A 15,838-nucleotide genomic window follows, 5' to 3' on the forward strand; every position below is an offset into this window, starting at 1 on the left:
GAACAGGGAAACAGCCACTCGGTTTAATGTCCTGTGGTGTATAATTATCCCCATGCACCACTTCAAGCTGGGGTCAACAAGCGAGTCTCAGTTAACTACGAATTGTAACTCTGGACGTATTGTTAATGAGCACAGTGCCAATTTACCATTGCAGCAGGGCTGCTTAGCATAGCTTGCTTTCTATTAATGATTTCTTACAGAATTATTTTGAGAACAGGCAACACACTGCGTTATCATATCGTTTTCTTTCTGAAATGGGATTGAGATTTGACTCAAACATGGATGGAAGGCGTGTGTGTGTGTGTGTGTGTGTTCCTATACACGTGTTTTGCATGTACGCGTGTTTTTCTATCTGTACATCTCTGCCCTTTTGTGTGTGTTTGTCTGAGTCTATATGATTCTGTGTATGTCATTTTCATGCATACAGTTTTGCGTTTGTGCCTCTGTGTTGTTTTTCTGAGTGTATGTGTGTGTGAGTCTGGGCATGTGTTTTATGTGAGTGTGCATTTTTCTGTGAATATATCTGTTCCTGTGTGTATGGTTGTGTGTGTGCTTGTATGTATGTGAATCCATATGTGTGTTTTTCTGTATATATGCCTGTCCCCGTGTGTGATAAAGGCAAATGTTACTTCGTCTCCGTCATTATTCCTTCCTCCTGCTTGTATCCATGGTGTTCTTCCTTGCAAGAACTCAGCAGCATACATCTCCATGGAAACGTGATTGGCTGCTCGACCCAATGGAGATGTATAATCACATTGCTTTTCCAATGGAATCAGTTCCAGGATTGGGTTGGATCCTAGACTTAGCCATTCCTGCTGGGTGAGTGAAAGGTTTGGGGTGGTACACAAAAAATGCAACAGTCCCATCTGCACAAAGTCCTATCTCTGGCTTTACACCTCTGATTGGGACCTTCCTCAGTCTGAGGTCAGTGGTCAAATCCCAGCTACATGGTCAAATACCTGGTGATGAAATGTACATACATGCGAAATGTACATACATGGACAGGGAAAGATCCCATTTTCTCTTTGAGCCTGCCCTAACACCATGATAATAGACTGTACTCATGACTCACTCCCACTTCTTATACCTATCATGTCATCTCCCAGGAGGGTATTTTAAAAAACCTAGGCCAAAAAGGGAAAATAAAAACATCCAGATTAATTTGTCTTCAACCTCCTCAACTCCTGTAACTGGTCCAGGTGAGTTGTTACTTGTTGTGATGTTAACCTGATACTCTCTGCCATCCCTGCCCCAGTCAAGAATCCCTTGAAAGCAAAAGTTGTTTGACTTTCTCATTTTCCAGCTGAAGCAAAACGGGCAGCACGGTGGCACAGTGGTTAGCACTGCTGCCTCATAGTGCCAGAGACCCGGGTTCAATTCCCACCTCAAGGTGACTCTGTGTGTGGAGTTTGCACATTCTCCCCGTGTCTGTGTGGGTTTCCTCTGGGTGCTCCGGTTTCCTCCCACTTTCCAAAAATGTGCGCGTTAGGTGAATTGGCCGTGCTAAATTGCCCGTAGTGTTAGGTGTAGGGAAATGGGTCTGGGTGGTCCGTGCTTTGGATGGTCGGTGTGGACTTGTTTGGCCAAAGGGCCTGTTTCCACGCTGTAAGTAATCTAAAAAGAAACATATGGTGGTTTTTAAACAGGATATAGAGCAAAGAGGTAAGCCAAAGTTTACTCAAGTGGCAGTATGAATCAGATGGGCTGAATAGCCTACCTTATTCCATTTTTTGGTGCCACTGATGGCCATAGCATAGGCATGTTGACAATATAAAATTGTTTCTTTCCCTGCACTTGTAACTGTTGTACAAGGAGGATACAGAAAAGACCCTTTGCTAACTCATGAACTGTTTTCCTTCCTCACAGATCAGGCAACGCAGCACTGGTTTCTGTGCAGGTTGAGAGGCAAGAATTTCAATGAAGAGTAATATATTTGATCTAGTTCTGATGTTCTAGACCTTGGACATGGCTACACATGCAAAAACGTGCACTGAGGTAAATGCACAACTCACCTCCAGTTTGTTCTCAATATAGTCCCAAATGCCAAGTACCACAATCCTGAAGACAGTCTGATAGAGAGAGAACACAACAGAGACTTAGCCTTTCCGTGCATCATGACCTACACAGCATACATGCGCTGTCTGTTTTTTTGAGCAGTTCCCTGACGTAAACGTTCTGGCTTTTCTGAGTTATGTTCTGGGGAGGAAAGAAAATTCTGTCATATTGACCAGAAGTTAAATAGCCTACTCCATGACAAGGTCGTTAAATGTCAGGAGGCCACAATGCAGTTCAACGATTTTAACCCCAAAGCATTTCCCGATCAGGTGTGGGGAGAGATGGCTGTGGTGTACAGCTCAGCCTGTTATGGCCCACTGGGCCTCGGTGTGACATTACCATTTTCAACCAGCAGGGTGAGTGAAAATGCTAAGTTACCCCGAAGTTTGTTCAATCCTGCAGTTCCAATCAACAGCCATATACAAAGTGTATAAACTGAATTCACTGGGATGGGCACTGAGCCTAAATATTCTCCATAGAGACTCCTGATCTTGGCTTATGTAGAGTGGACAAGCTATTTATAAACATAGAAAGGAGCAGGAGTAGGCTCTTTGACCTTTCAAAGCTCCTCCACCATTTAATTTGATTATTGCTGATCCTCTCTCTCAGTGCTCAATTCCCAGTTTCTCTCCAAATCTCTTGATGCCTTTAATATCTAACAATTTATCGAGCTCTTGTTTGAATATACTTAGTAACCCAGCCTCCTGTGGTAGCAAATTCCTCAGGTTGACCACCGTCTAAGTGAAGAAATCTTTCCTCACCTCAGTCCGAAATGGTCTATTTTGTATCCTCAAACTGCAATCTCTGGTTCTAGACTCTCCAAGCATGGGAAACAACTTCTCCTGCATCTAGTCTGTCTAGCTCTGTTAGAGTGTGGTGCTGGAAAAGCATAGCTGGTCAGGCAGCATCTGAGGAGCAGGAGAATCGACATTTTGGACATAAGCCCTTCATTAGAAATTCCCGAAACACGTTCGGTATTATGTCCAAAATGTCAATTCTCCTGCTCCTTGGATGCTGCCTGACCAGCTATGCTTTTCCAGAACCACACTCTTTGTCTCTGATTTCCAGCACTATAGTCCTCACTTTCTCCGAGCTCTGTTAGAATTTGATATATTTCGATCTAATCCTCTTTCATCCTTCCAAACTCTCATGACTACAGACCATTCAGGACTGAGATGATGAGGAATTTCTTCACTCAGAGGAGGGTGAGTCTTTGGAATTCTCAATTCCAGAGGCTGTAGAAGCTTAGTCATTGAGTTCAAGTCAGAGATTGACAGATTTAGGAATCTCGCAACATTAAGGGATATGAAGATAGTGCAAGACAATTATGTTGTTAGGTGATCAGCCATTAGCTAACTGAATGATGGAGCAGGCTCAATGGGCTATATGCCCCATTCCAACCTTTGTGTTTCTATGAAGCTTATTCCCTGATAAAGGGACAAAACTTAATGAAGCTCCTTAGTTCACCTTATATGTCCTTGCATAGCTGGACTTGGTGAGGGCAATTGTTCATTTTGCTGGGTGGTTTTTGCTTGCTCCCTGTTTCTTGGACATTTTTGGGTTGAATTCATAAACTTCAAAAAAAGGAGGGAGACAGAAAGCATGAAACAACAGGCCAGTTAATTTGGCACCTGTCCTCAGGAGCACGATGGAGATGTTATCATAGTATCCCTGCTGTTTGGAAGCAGGCCATTCAAGTCCACACTGACCCTCTGAAAAGCATTCCACTCAGACCCACATTTGCCATGGCCAATCTGCCTAACCTGCACTCTTTTGCACTGTGGGAAGAATGAGAGCACCGAGAGAGAACCCATGCATACACTGTGAGAATGTGCAAATTCCACACAGTCACCCAAGGGTGGAATCAAACCCGGGTCCCTGGCATTGTGAGGCAGAGGTGAGCCACCAGCGTTGTAGATGGAGACTAAGAAAAGTTCAAGGTAATCAGGAAAAGTCAACGTGGACTTTATAAAAGAAATCATATTTCAACCAATTTATTGCAGTTCTTTGAGATAGACTTATGCTGTGGATAAAGGTGAGCTGGTAGATATATTGTACTTAGATTTCCAGATGGCATTTGGTAAGGAGCCACATTAAAGATTGTTATAGAAGATTAAAGTTCATGATGTAGGAGGGTAACATTGGCATACATTTAGAGATTGGCCAGCTAACAGTAGAGTAAGCATCAATGTATACTGGTAGAGTTCAATTAATCGTACATTATAGTGGGATGTGGTGGTTGAGTGGCAATTGAGCAATGCCCCTCCCTTAACTTATTTACATTCGTTTATAGCCTTTTTACATCCTCCCCACAATTTACTTTCCTATTGTTCTATCATCAACCAGTTTAGCAACTGGCCCTTTAGTCCCTTTCCAGCCGTGTGATGAAGCCAGTATGTTCAACTGGCAAATGAATGGTGTACCAAATCAGTACATCTGCTATCTTAATATGAGTAGTGCCACAGGAGAGATAGTAAATAGCATTGCACAGTCATTAGCAAATATGAAACGCTTTTTAACAAATAGCAACGGCTTACCTCAGTGAAGAAAACAGAGAGGATGACAAGACTTATCCAGTGAATGATCCCCGCAAACTGGAATGCACTGGTAACTTCAACAAGAGAGAAAAGGGATGATGACTACCAAGAAACGACTGAACAGGCCGCATTGGAGAAGGGAAGGTTGAGCGGGTAAGGTCATACTGTACTCACACTGAAGTAACTTGGTATCGATAAGGAGCTCCAGCGTTAGCAGGAGGACAACCAGGACCACGGACGCTACCAGGAAGCAGTTGAGTCCAGCGCTGAGTAGGACCACTTGCCAGACAGCTGTCCGTCTCCCACAGCAAGGCTTCAGCCAGTTCGAGCTGGGAGGCAGGCCAGAGAGGGGCACAGAGTTAGTGAGTGCCACTATGCCTATTTACGGTCATTTAATTGCAAGACAACAAACACATTTTTTAATGATAGATTAGTTATATATATCCAGGAGGAAGACATTATTTAATTACAACTCTCATAAGGAGAAACTGCTGCCACACTGGGATAGCCGGTAGAAAGCAGGAAGGGTCACTCGACCCGAAACGTTAACTGATTTCTCTCCACAAATGCTGCCAGACCTGCTGAGCTTTTCTATTTGTGATTTGGATTTACAGCATCTGCAGTTCTGTTGGTTCTTATTTAGTCTGTAATTTGTAGTGTATTCTGTAAATAAAAGAATGGCCAAGATAAGGATTTGGGTCTAGTTTCAGTCCTGGGATTCATTTATTAGGTGGTGGTAAGCAAGAGCAGTAAGGGTCATGTTCGAATAAAGATAAAGCATTATCTCACGGAATGGACAGAATGGGTTGAATAGCAGAATGTCCTCTTTCAAGGCTGAGATAAATCATGTTGGAGCTGGCAAGAAGTGAAAGGGAAATAACACCTAGAGCTCTGGGTAGATTCTGGGTTGGGCAGCATTGAGATCCCAGAGTGAATATTCAGTTGGTGTTAACACAATGCTAACAGTGTTTAAATGGGCCATGTAACTTTCTCCTACCATGTTGGCACTGATGACAGCCATCTGTTGTTTCGGATGGACATTGTCTGCCTTTCTCCAGCAAACCAGGATTTCTTTAGACCCCGAGAGCCATTCACAATGAAACTCTCTTGAGTGTAGCTCAGAAACCTCTCTTACGGGATCATGCTACAGAAGCTTCCTCTTGTAGGTTGTCCCATCCTCCACAATTGTGTTCAAATTTGCTGGAGACCTTATATCTGAAGTGCATCGGGACATTCATGAGGTGCTCTGCCATCCGTGCTATCCCATTTTTCGCAGTTAAGGTGACCTATAGGTGAGGTCCTTTGGTCAAAATTAAACTTATTGTGTGCAACGTTGCACATTGTAAAAAGAAAGATTTGCCTTCATATTTTTTTTATTACAGCCTTAGGATGTCCTAAATCCCTTTGCAGCTAACTAAGTCGTTTTTGATGGTGTAGTTGTAATTATGAAGTGGTGCATACCATTTGTGCACAGAAAGATCCCAGAAACAGCAATAAAGGCCAGATCATCTGTTTTTGTGATGCTGACTAAGAGCTAAGTGTTGACTGTGATGCTGAGGAGAATGCACTTACTCCAAACTGTACCGTGATATATTTATGCCCATCCAAGAGGGCAAAGGGCCTTTGGTTTAACACCTTGTTCAGAGACGGCAGCTCTGGTAGTGCAGCAACCCCTCAGTTTGGGCACTGGAAGGTTAGTGTAGATTTTGTTCTCAACTCTCTGGAGTGCAGCTTGAACCTGAGTCTGAATTAGAGTATCTATGTTGCAGGAAGAATATAAAACCAGCCAGGGCTAGTGCATCACAGAGGCCGGTATCCTGTGATCAAGTCACCCTTTATTTGCATATGAAGCCAGCTCTCAGAGTGAACTGAACCTCTGACATTCCTCTTTATATCTGTCAGCCAGGGCTCCCTGATTGGACCAGATTAATAGCCCCATTCAGTGAACTCATATTCTATGAGGTCTACCTGGCTGACATTCTTACATGATTTGGAGATGCCGGTGTTGGACTGGGGTGTACAAAGTTAAAAATCACACAACATCAGGTTATAGTCCAACAGGTTTAATTGGAAGCACACTAACTTTCGGAGCGACGCTCCTTCATCAGGTGATAAGGAGCGTCGCTCCGAAGGCTAGTGTGCTTCCAATTAAACCTGTTGGACTATAACCTGGTGTTGTGTGATTTTTAATGACATTCTTACAATCACTGCAGTAATGCTGCTACTTTGGAGCTCGACGGCCTGGGTTCAAATCCCACCTGCTCCAGTTGTAATAACATCTCTGAAGAAGTTGGTAAGAATATGCTTGAAATTTTGAAAAACATAAGAATAGATAAGGCCCCTGGGCCAGATGGGATATACCCAAGGTTTCTATGGAAAGTGAGTGAAGAGATTGCTGTGCCTTTGGCGATGATCTTTGTATCCTCACTGTCCACTGAAGTAGTACCAGATGATTGGAGGGTGGCAAATGTTATTCCCTTGTTCAAGAAAGAGAATAAGGATAACCCTGGGAATTAGAGACCAATCAGTCTTAAGTCAGTGCTGAGCAAATTATTGGAGAGGATTCTGAGAGACAGGATTTATGATTATTTGGAAAAGCATAGCTTGATTAGAAATAGTCACCATGGCTTTGTGAGAGGCAGGTCATGCCTCGCAAGCCTCATTGAATTCTTTGAGGATGTGATAAAACACTTTGATGAAGATAGAGCAATGGATGTGGTGTATATGGATTTTAGCAAGGTGTTTGATAAGGTTCCCCATGGTAGGCTCATTCAGAAAGTAAGGAAGCATGGGATACAGGGAAATTTGAAAGTCTGGATACATAATTGGCTGGCCCATAGAAGACAGAGGGTAGTGATAGATGGAAAGTACTCTGTCTGGAGCTCGGTGGCCAGTGGTGTTCCACAGAAATCTGTTCTGGGACCACTGCTCTTTGTGATTTTTATAAATGACTTGGATGAGGAAGTGGGAGGGTGCGTTAGTAAGTTTGCCGATGGCACGAAGGTTGGTGAAGTTGCGGATAGTGTGGAGGACTGTTGTAGGTTGCAATGGGACATTGACAGGATGCAGAGCTGGGCTGAGAAGCGGCTGATGGAGTTCAACCTGAGAAAGTGTGAAGTGATTTATTTTGAAAGGTCGAATGTGAATGCAGAATACAGGGTTGAAGGCAGGATTCTTGGCAGTGTGGAGAAACAGAGGGATCTTAGGGTTCACATCCATAGATCCCTGAAAGTTTCCACCCAAGTTGATAGGATTGATAAGGCGGTGTATGGTGTGTTGGCTTTCATTAGTAGGGGATTGAGTTTAAAAGCTGCGAGGTTATGTTGCAGCTCTATAAAGCCCTGGTTCGACCACAGTTGGAATATTGTGTTCAGTTCTGGTCACCTCATTATAGTAAGGATGTGGAAACTTTGGAGAGGGTGCAGAGGAGATTTACCAGGATGCTGCCTGGACTGGAGGGCATGTCTTATGAAGAAAGGTTGGGGGAGATAAGGCTTTTTCATTTGAGAGAAGAAGGATGAGAGGTGACTTGATTGGGGTGTACAAGATGATGAGAGACATAGGTTGAGTGGATAGCCAGAGACTTTTTCCCAGGACAGAAATGACTATCATAAGGGGGTATAATTTTAAGGTGATTGCAGGAATATTTAAGGGAGATGACAGAAGTAGGTTATTTACACAGAGAGTGGTGGGTGCCTGGAATGTACTGCCAGCAGTGGTGGAAGAGTCAGATACATTTGGTACATTTAAGCGATTTTTGGATAGGCACATTGATGATAGTAAAATATAGGTTAGTTTGATTTTAGAGCAGGATAAAATGTTGACAAAGCATCGAGGACCAAAGAGCCTGTACTGTGCTGTACTGTTCTATATTCTATGTTCTAAAAGTGGTCAATTTTGTATCCACATTGCTACTATCCCTTTTATTCCATGACCTATCACTTTCCTTGCAAGTCTATTATATGGCACAGTACTGTATGTCTTTTGAAAATTCATGTACATCGCATCAACAGCACTGCTCTCATCAACTCTCTCGGTTACCTGTTCAAAAACCTCCAGCAAGTTAGTTCAACATGATTTTCCCTTAACAAATCCATGCTGACTATTCTGAATTACCTTACATTTTCCATGTGATTACTTTTCTGGTGTGCATCTGTCCAATGCGGGCTGAAATTCAAGATCACTGCATCCATATAGTTTGATGTGGAAATGTGTGATGACAGACAGAACTGTTCTGAGCCTCACTAGAGTTAGGACTGGATTTCAGTGTAGGCCTCAAGCAATGAAATATTGTATTCACTTATTTCATCTGTTGCTTTTCCCAATATCCTCATTTAACACCATATCTTAATGATCATAGGAATCTTGCACTAAAACAAGGAGCATCAGGTAGGACTCAGTAACAAACAAAATAGGATCTCAGTGGAAAACCAAATGTGTCCTAGTTTTCTGGTAATACCTCGGAGCTCATTTTCAGCCTGTGGCATGTGAATGGTGCCATCTTTAAGATGGGTAGAATCATAGAAACCCTACAGTTTAGAAACAGGTCATTAGACCCATTGATGTTGACACAGACCCTCTGTACAGCATCCACCAGACCCTCCTCTTTCCCTGTATACCTGCATTTCTCATGGCTAACCCACTTAGCCCTCACATCCAAGGGCAATACGGTCAATTTAGCAAGGCCAATCCACCTGACCTGTACATCTTTGGACTGTAAGAGAAGCCAGAGCACCCACGCAGACACGGGGAGAATGTGCAAACTCCAACAAACAGACGCCCGAGCCTGGAATCAAACCCAGGTCCCTAGTACTGTGAGGCAGCAGTGCTAACCACTAAGCCATCATGCTGCCCAGCATCATTAAGAGTGGCAATGCCATTTTTAATATAGGCAGCTGTAGTGACATTGTACTGCAACATACAAATGTTCATTGCTTCACCCAGTTGTGGTGCTGCCCAGAGTGGCAGAGACCAATAGATATTTGACATACAAGGGATTCAAAGTGGTCGGCAGGAAGGTGCAGTTGACGATACAATCTGATCCGCCATGATCTTATTGAATGGCAGAGCAAACCAGAGGGGCTGAATGGCATGCTGCATTGCTGATTTGAAGGGCCTTCCAAGTGGGCTGAGCATTTGGGAGGGTGTAGTGAAGGTTGATACAAGTGGATCTGGGGCTTTAAGTTATGATGAAATCAGAACTTGCTTCTGCTGAACCTTTGAACAGTCACGATTGAAGCCATTAAGTTGTTGAGCGATCCAGATGATGCAGTTGCAACGTGTCTCGCCCATGCTATGAAATGGAAGGTGTAAGTTTATAATTAGCTCACCTCAAATGTAGGAATCTATGTATGAATTTGATGTGCAGTCTAAACAGCGGAGTCTGAGACAACTTAACTCTTTCTAAATGAGTTGGATAGATATCAGGGAATGGGGCAGGAATGACGTTGATAATCAAATACTTTCGGTGATACAAATAATCCAGTGGAGGGATGTTTAAAGGAGCTGAAAATGTGTTGCTGGAAAAGCGCAGCAGGTCAGGCAGCATCCAGGGAACAGGAGAATTGACGTTTCGGGCATAAGCCCTTCTTCAGGAATGCCCGAAAACTCGATTCTCCTGTTCCCTGGATGCTGCCTGACCTGCTGCGCTTTTCCAGCAACACATTTTCAGCTCTGATCTCCAGCATCTGCAGACCTCACTTTCTCCTCAAGGATGTTTAAAGGACACAGCTGAGCAGTCCAAAGGGTAGAGCTTAACAAATAGAGAAGCTCCTTGAATGGATTTACTATCCAAACTGGCAAGCCCTGGTTCAACACTAACTTGCATTTTGTTTAAACATTTAACATTGTGAAACATCCCAATATGTTAAACAGGAGGACTATCAACAAAATTTTACACTGAGCCACATAATGAGACTTTAAAAGTTGAAGAAGTGTCTCCAAAGTGGTGGGCTTGAGAGGAGGAGAGAGAGATAGAGAGGATGCTATTTCATAAGGTGATGTCTAGGTGGGGGTTAGCTGCCTTACTTGGCTGGACAGCTGGTTTGTGATACAATATGTTACCACAGCATGGATTCAACAGCCTGAGGTTACCATGAAGGACTCTCCCTTCACCCAAAGCATGGTGATCTTCTTTCTGTCCAGGAGCAAGCAGGTGGGATTGTTTAGTTTGGGATTATGGTCGGCTTCGATTGGTCAGGCTGAAGAGTCTGTTTCCGTGCTGTATGACTGTCTAAGAGAACAGTTCTATGGTGCTGTAAGAGAATGGTGACTTTACCTTTGTCTGGTGAACTAGGCATCAAAACACTTAGATTTTATTGTAAATCTATAGTCAAGTACAAACATCAGCTTCCACTTTACACTTCTGGAATGCAACACCACACTGAGAATGAAGTCAGCTATTTCTTTTTAAATTGACTCCTCAGCAAATCAATAAAAACAACAGCAGTAAGAAGCCAGCTCATCCCAACCCTGTTAACCCACATTTCCCATGGCTAATCCATCTAGCCTGCACATCCCCGGACACCACAGGCAAATTAGCATGGCTAATCCACCTGACCTACACGTCTTTGGATTGCGGGACGAAATTGGAGTACCTGGAGGAAACCCATGCAGACGTAGGGAGAATGTGCAAACTCTACATGGACAGTTGCCTGAGGTTAGAATCGAATCCAGATCCCTGGTGCTGTAAGGCAGCAGTGTTAACCCCTGAGCCACCATGCCACCCACATTATATTCCATCTGTCAGGTTTTTGCCCACTCACTTAATCTGTCTATATCCCTCTATGGATTCTTTGTGCCATCCTCACCATCTATTGTTGTGTTGTCCACAAATCTAGTGCCATTCTTAACCAGTGAACCCAGACCCCATGAGATCCACCTAGAGCTTTGTTTCAGCTTAGGTAACTGCTAGAGGCATTTGGCACCAGCAATGATGACTTGCACTTACATTAGTCCTCCCTGCCTGTAATGTGCCTCAAGGTGTTTGCCAGGAGCACAATCAGTCGAGGTTTCACAATGAACAGGCCAATCATTTGGTCACTTCAGCAACCATGCTGAGGTGTGGGGGACCCCATTTGACAACCCCAGAGTGAACATGAGGCATTGGGTAGAGGGGCGGGAGTGGTGAAGTGTGCTGAAGGAGGAGAGGGCTTGAGTGCTCTGGAAGATGAGATCAAAATCCATTATGGTCGATGGTTCCATTTCATGAGACATTGGGAAAGCACAGGGGTGAGCTGTTGTGAGATAACTCCATAGAGGCTGATATCCTGTCACCAAGTTATGCTTTATTGACACATGGATGGTACATGGACTCTAACCAGTGTGATGATGCTGCTCCTTTAACAAGCTAATGCTGTCCTTGGATTTTTTTCCCAGAGAAGTTGTAGAAGACACAGACTCTGAAAAGTTTAAGTTCAATAGGTTTTAGGGCCAGTTTGATTATAGCTAACAAACTCAGAAAAAAGGCTTTCAAGTTAAAAAAAACTTGTGTAATGAAAGGGAAGTGGCCAGTTCTCCCAGCTCAGCTTTTCTCTGGTTTGGTTTGGTTTTGGGCAGTCTGGCTATTCACTAAAAGCAGTCAGGCAGTTTTGAAACTGCTGGACCCAAAGAAGCAGGTCCATGCTGATCCTCCTCTCTCTCTGAAATCTCTCCCGTAAGACCCTGGGTTTGATTTTACCTTTTGTACCAAGAGTTCTTTATGAGGATTGTCACAAGTATCTGGAACAGCATCATTAAGTTGGGACGATCTGTTGAGTTTTCGGATGGGTTAAGTTATTTGGTATTCTGTTCTCTTTTGCTTGTATTTCATCTGGTAATCTTGTAAATAAATTGTTTTGTTTAAATCTAAGTAGTTTGACCAGCTGCATCCCTCCTGGAATATCCATATTACACCAGCTGAAACAACTAGCAAAGTTAGGGTCTGGGCTACTTTCTTGAAATGTTTTTAGGGGCTATGGCCTGGTCCATAACACCAACTAGCTCAGTCCAGTCACTGCAGTTGCAACGCAGCAGGATGACCTGTTGCACCCTAGAAAACGCAGTAGCCAATTCTGCACATAGCAAGAACCCACAGACATGAAATCTGGTTATGAACAAATCATCTCCTTTAATGATATTGTGTGAGGGATACATGTTGGATGGACTGATTGTGGTACATTCAATGTACTGATGATGTTTCATATGTGACTATGCTACATTCAACACATTGAGTGTATTGTTCACAATGCCAGACAGAACACCAACGCCTATTGAGTGCTCCAGAAAACAGGGAAAAGGGGAGAAATCAGGAGGATTAAAAATAAGCAACCAATTATTCAATACTGAAGATGCCTGCGGCCATTAATTCTGCAGTTGTGGACTGGACAGAGAAAATGAAAAACCACCCATGCAACACACCATCACAATTTTCAAGCTATTAAATCAAATCCTGAAAGAAGTGAATTAAGTGGAGGTGCCTGAGCTCCTGCTGCAATAAGCATTCCCTGCAGTAGACGGGAGTGCGTGACCTGTTAGATAGTAAGATGCCCTGTAGGCCTCTCCTGGGTGCTCCTTCAAGATAAGTTACACTGCACACTAATTAAATAAGCAGGAACTGCTGCCTGCTTCCTCTCTAGTCCCCAGAGAGGCAATACACAGAAAAGGAGCTTTGTATTCTGTGTGTGTATGCGCATATGTGTGTCTCTTCAGCACTCGCAAGATACTCTCTGCCTTTAAACTTCCTACCCTCATGTCTTTTCCACTCCTTTCTATTTCCTTTGAGTAAGGTCTCTTCTATTATCAGTGAAGATAATCATCTTCACTTTTCTCTGTAAGTCATTTCTATTCAGTATATAACAATGAGGCAGCAAGGCAAGCACATTGATTTTTCTGGAATCAGCCTGTCAGTGTTCAACAGTGAGTTGAAATCAGTCTGTAAAACCACGATGTAGGCCTGAGGCAGGGACTGTTATTACTTTTCCTTTTTGCAAACCTGCAAGGAGAAGTCAATTATTGTCTAAACTTCATAAATATTCATACCCTCTGACAATACTTCCCAAGATAATCACACAGCGATACATTGAAGCTTTATACATAGAGACACACAGACAGAACGGGTAACTCACACTGCAAAACAGACTGTTAGAGTTGTGTATAGCATCATAGTGTTGAATTAGAAACCCTACAGTGTAGAAACAGGCCCTACGGCCCTACAAGACCACACCAATCCTCCAAAGAGTAACCCACCCAAACCCATTCCCCTATTACTCTACGTTTACCCCTAACTAATGCATCTAACCTACACATCCCTGAATTTGATGGGCAATTCACCTAACCTGTACATCTTTGGATTGTGGGAGGAAACCCACACAAACACAGGGAGAACGTGCAAACTCCACACAGACAGTCAGCCTAGACTGGAATTGAACCCAGGTCCCTAGTGCTGTGAGACAACAATGCTAACCACTGAGCCACTGTACTGCCCATATTGCAATGAAACAGACCCTTTGGTCCAACTCGTCCATGCCGACCAGATATCCTAAATTCACCTAGTTCCATTTGTCAGCATTTGGCCCATATCCCTCTTATCCTTTCCTATTTTTGTATCCATCCAGATACCTTTTAAATGCTGTAATTGTATCAGCCTCCACCACTTCCTCTGGCAGCTCATTCCATCATGCAACACCATCTGTATGTAAAACCTACCCTTTAGGTCTTTTTTTTATATCTTTCCCCTCTTACCCTAAACCTATGCCCCCTTGTTTTGGACTCCCCTACTCTGGGAAAAAGACCTTGGCTATTCATGCTATCCGTGTCTGTCGTGATTTTATAAGGCCACCCCTCAGCCTCCGACACGCCAGCAAAAATGCTCCCACCCTATTCAGCCTCTCCCTATAGCTGAAGGCCAACCCTGGCAACATCCTTGTCAATCCTTTCTGGACCCTTTCAACGTGGTGAGGAGGATAATCCTCCTACCAGATAAAGTGAAGATTAAAGTCTTGCCCAAACATTCATTTTGTACCTGTAACTTTATTTCTATTTCATAGAAATAAAGTTACAGGTGGCACGGTGGCACAGCGGTTAGCACTGCTGCCTCACAGTGCCAGAGACCCGGGTTCAATTCCCGCCTCAGGCGACTGACTGTGTGGAGTTTGCACGTTCTCCCCGTGTCTGTGTGGGTTTCCTCCGGGTGCTCCGGTTTCCTCCCACAGTCCAAAGATGTGCAGGCCAGGTGAATTGGCCATGCTAAATTGCCCGTAGTGTTAGGTAAGGGGTAGATGTAGGAGTATGGGTGGGTTGCGCTTCAGCGGGGCGGTTTGGACTTGTTGGGCCGAAGGGCCTGTTTCCACTCTGTAATTAATCTAATATCGTTCTGAAGATGGGTAATTGGAACCAAAACGTTAACTCTGATTTCTCTCAACACATGCTGCCAGACCTGCTGGGTTTTTCCAGCAATTGCTGTTGTTTCATTTTGTATTGTTGCATTGGATACATGGGACTGCATTATATGTGCTATATTAACTACATATTAGCTGGACTATGCTATGTTTAATAAACTGATGTTGGCTTTCCTTCATATGTACAGCCATTCATAAATGCAGAATATAGTTGAAAAGAGAGTTTTGTTGTTGAGGCTTTTCAACTTACACTCCTCTGAACAAATGTCACATTGCTACTTGAATATTCTGTAAGCGAGCCCTCCCAATTTTGGCACTAGTCCCCAGTAAGGTGGGCTTTAATAATTGACAAGGGTGCATTTGCCTTTTATTTTTTCTGTTGCCTATTTGACATCAGCTGATCCATCTGCTTTCATTCCTATTTTGAGACTTTGTAGTGGTTGAGACAACTCAGTGGTTTGCTTGGCCATTTCAGGGGGCAGTTAAGAGTTAGGCTCCTTGCTGTTGGTGTGGAGTCACACGTAGGCCAAGTAAGGACCACAGTTTTTCCTTCCTTAAAGAGCATTAGTGAATCAGATGGGTTTTTAATGACAATTGTTGGAAAAACCCATTTGGCCCACTGATGTCCTTCAGGGAAGGAAACTGCTGACCTTACCCAGTCTGGCCTAGATGTGACTCCAGACCCACAGCAATGTGATTGACTCTTAACTGCCCTCTGGACAATTTGGGATGGGCAATAAATGCTGGCCCAGCCAATGACATCCTCATCCCATCAAAGAATTTAAAAATTGACAACAATTTCACAGTCACCATTAGATTTATGGTTCCAGATTTTTATTGAATTCAAATTTCACCATCTGGATTATGAAC

The 15,838-nt window shown here is 43.5% G+C and overlaps 1 protein-coding gene across 2 annotated transcripts in view; it reads right to left on the reverse strand.

Annotated features, from left to right (window-relative positions):
- Window positions 1-15,838, reverse strand: part of tmem266 (transmembrane protein 266) — a 156,186-nt gene that overhangs the window by 46,535 nt on the left and 93,813 nt on the right. The window contains exons 4-6 of one of the 2 annotated variants that reach the window (XM_043680377.2): window positions 4,767-4,921; window positions 4,593-4,666; window positions 2,013-2,069 (exon numbers count right to left, since the gene is read on the reverse strand). In XM_043680377.2, the coding sequence (XP_043536312.1) occupies window positions 2,013-2,069; window positions 4,593-4,666; window positions 4,767-4,921 (286 nt within the window). The remainder of the gene's footprint in view (window positions 1-2,012; window positions 2,070-4,592; window positions 4,667-4,766; window positions 4,922-15,838) is intronic. The other variant, XM_087982041.1, reaches the window with a different exon arrangement.

Source organism: Chiloscyllium plagiosum, unplaced genomic scaffold, assembly GCF_037043375.1.
Source record: "Chiloscyllium plagiosum isolate Xiang-an unplaced genomic scaffold, Cpla_swu_hap1 HiC_scaffold_42, whole genome shotgun sequence".
NCBI classification, from domain to species: domain Eukaryota; kingdom Metazoa; phylum Chordata; class Chondrichthyes; order Orectolobiformes; family Hemiscylliidae; genus Chiloscyllium; species Chiloscyllium plagiosum.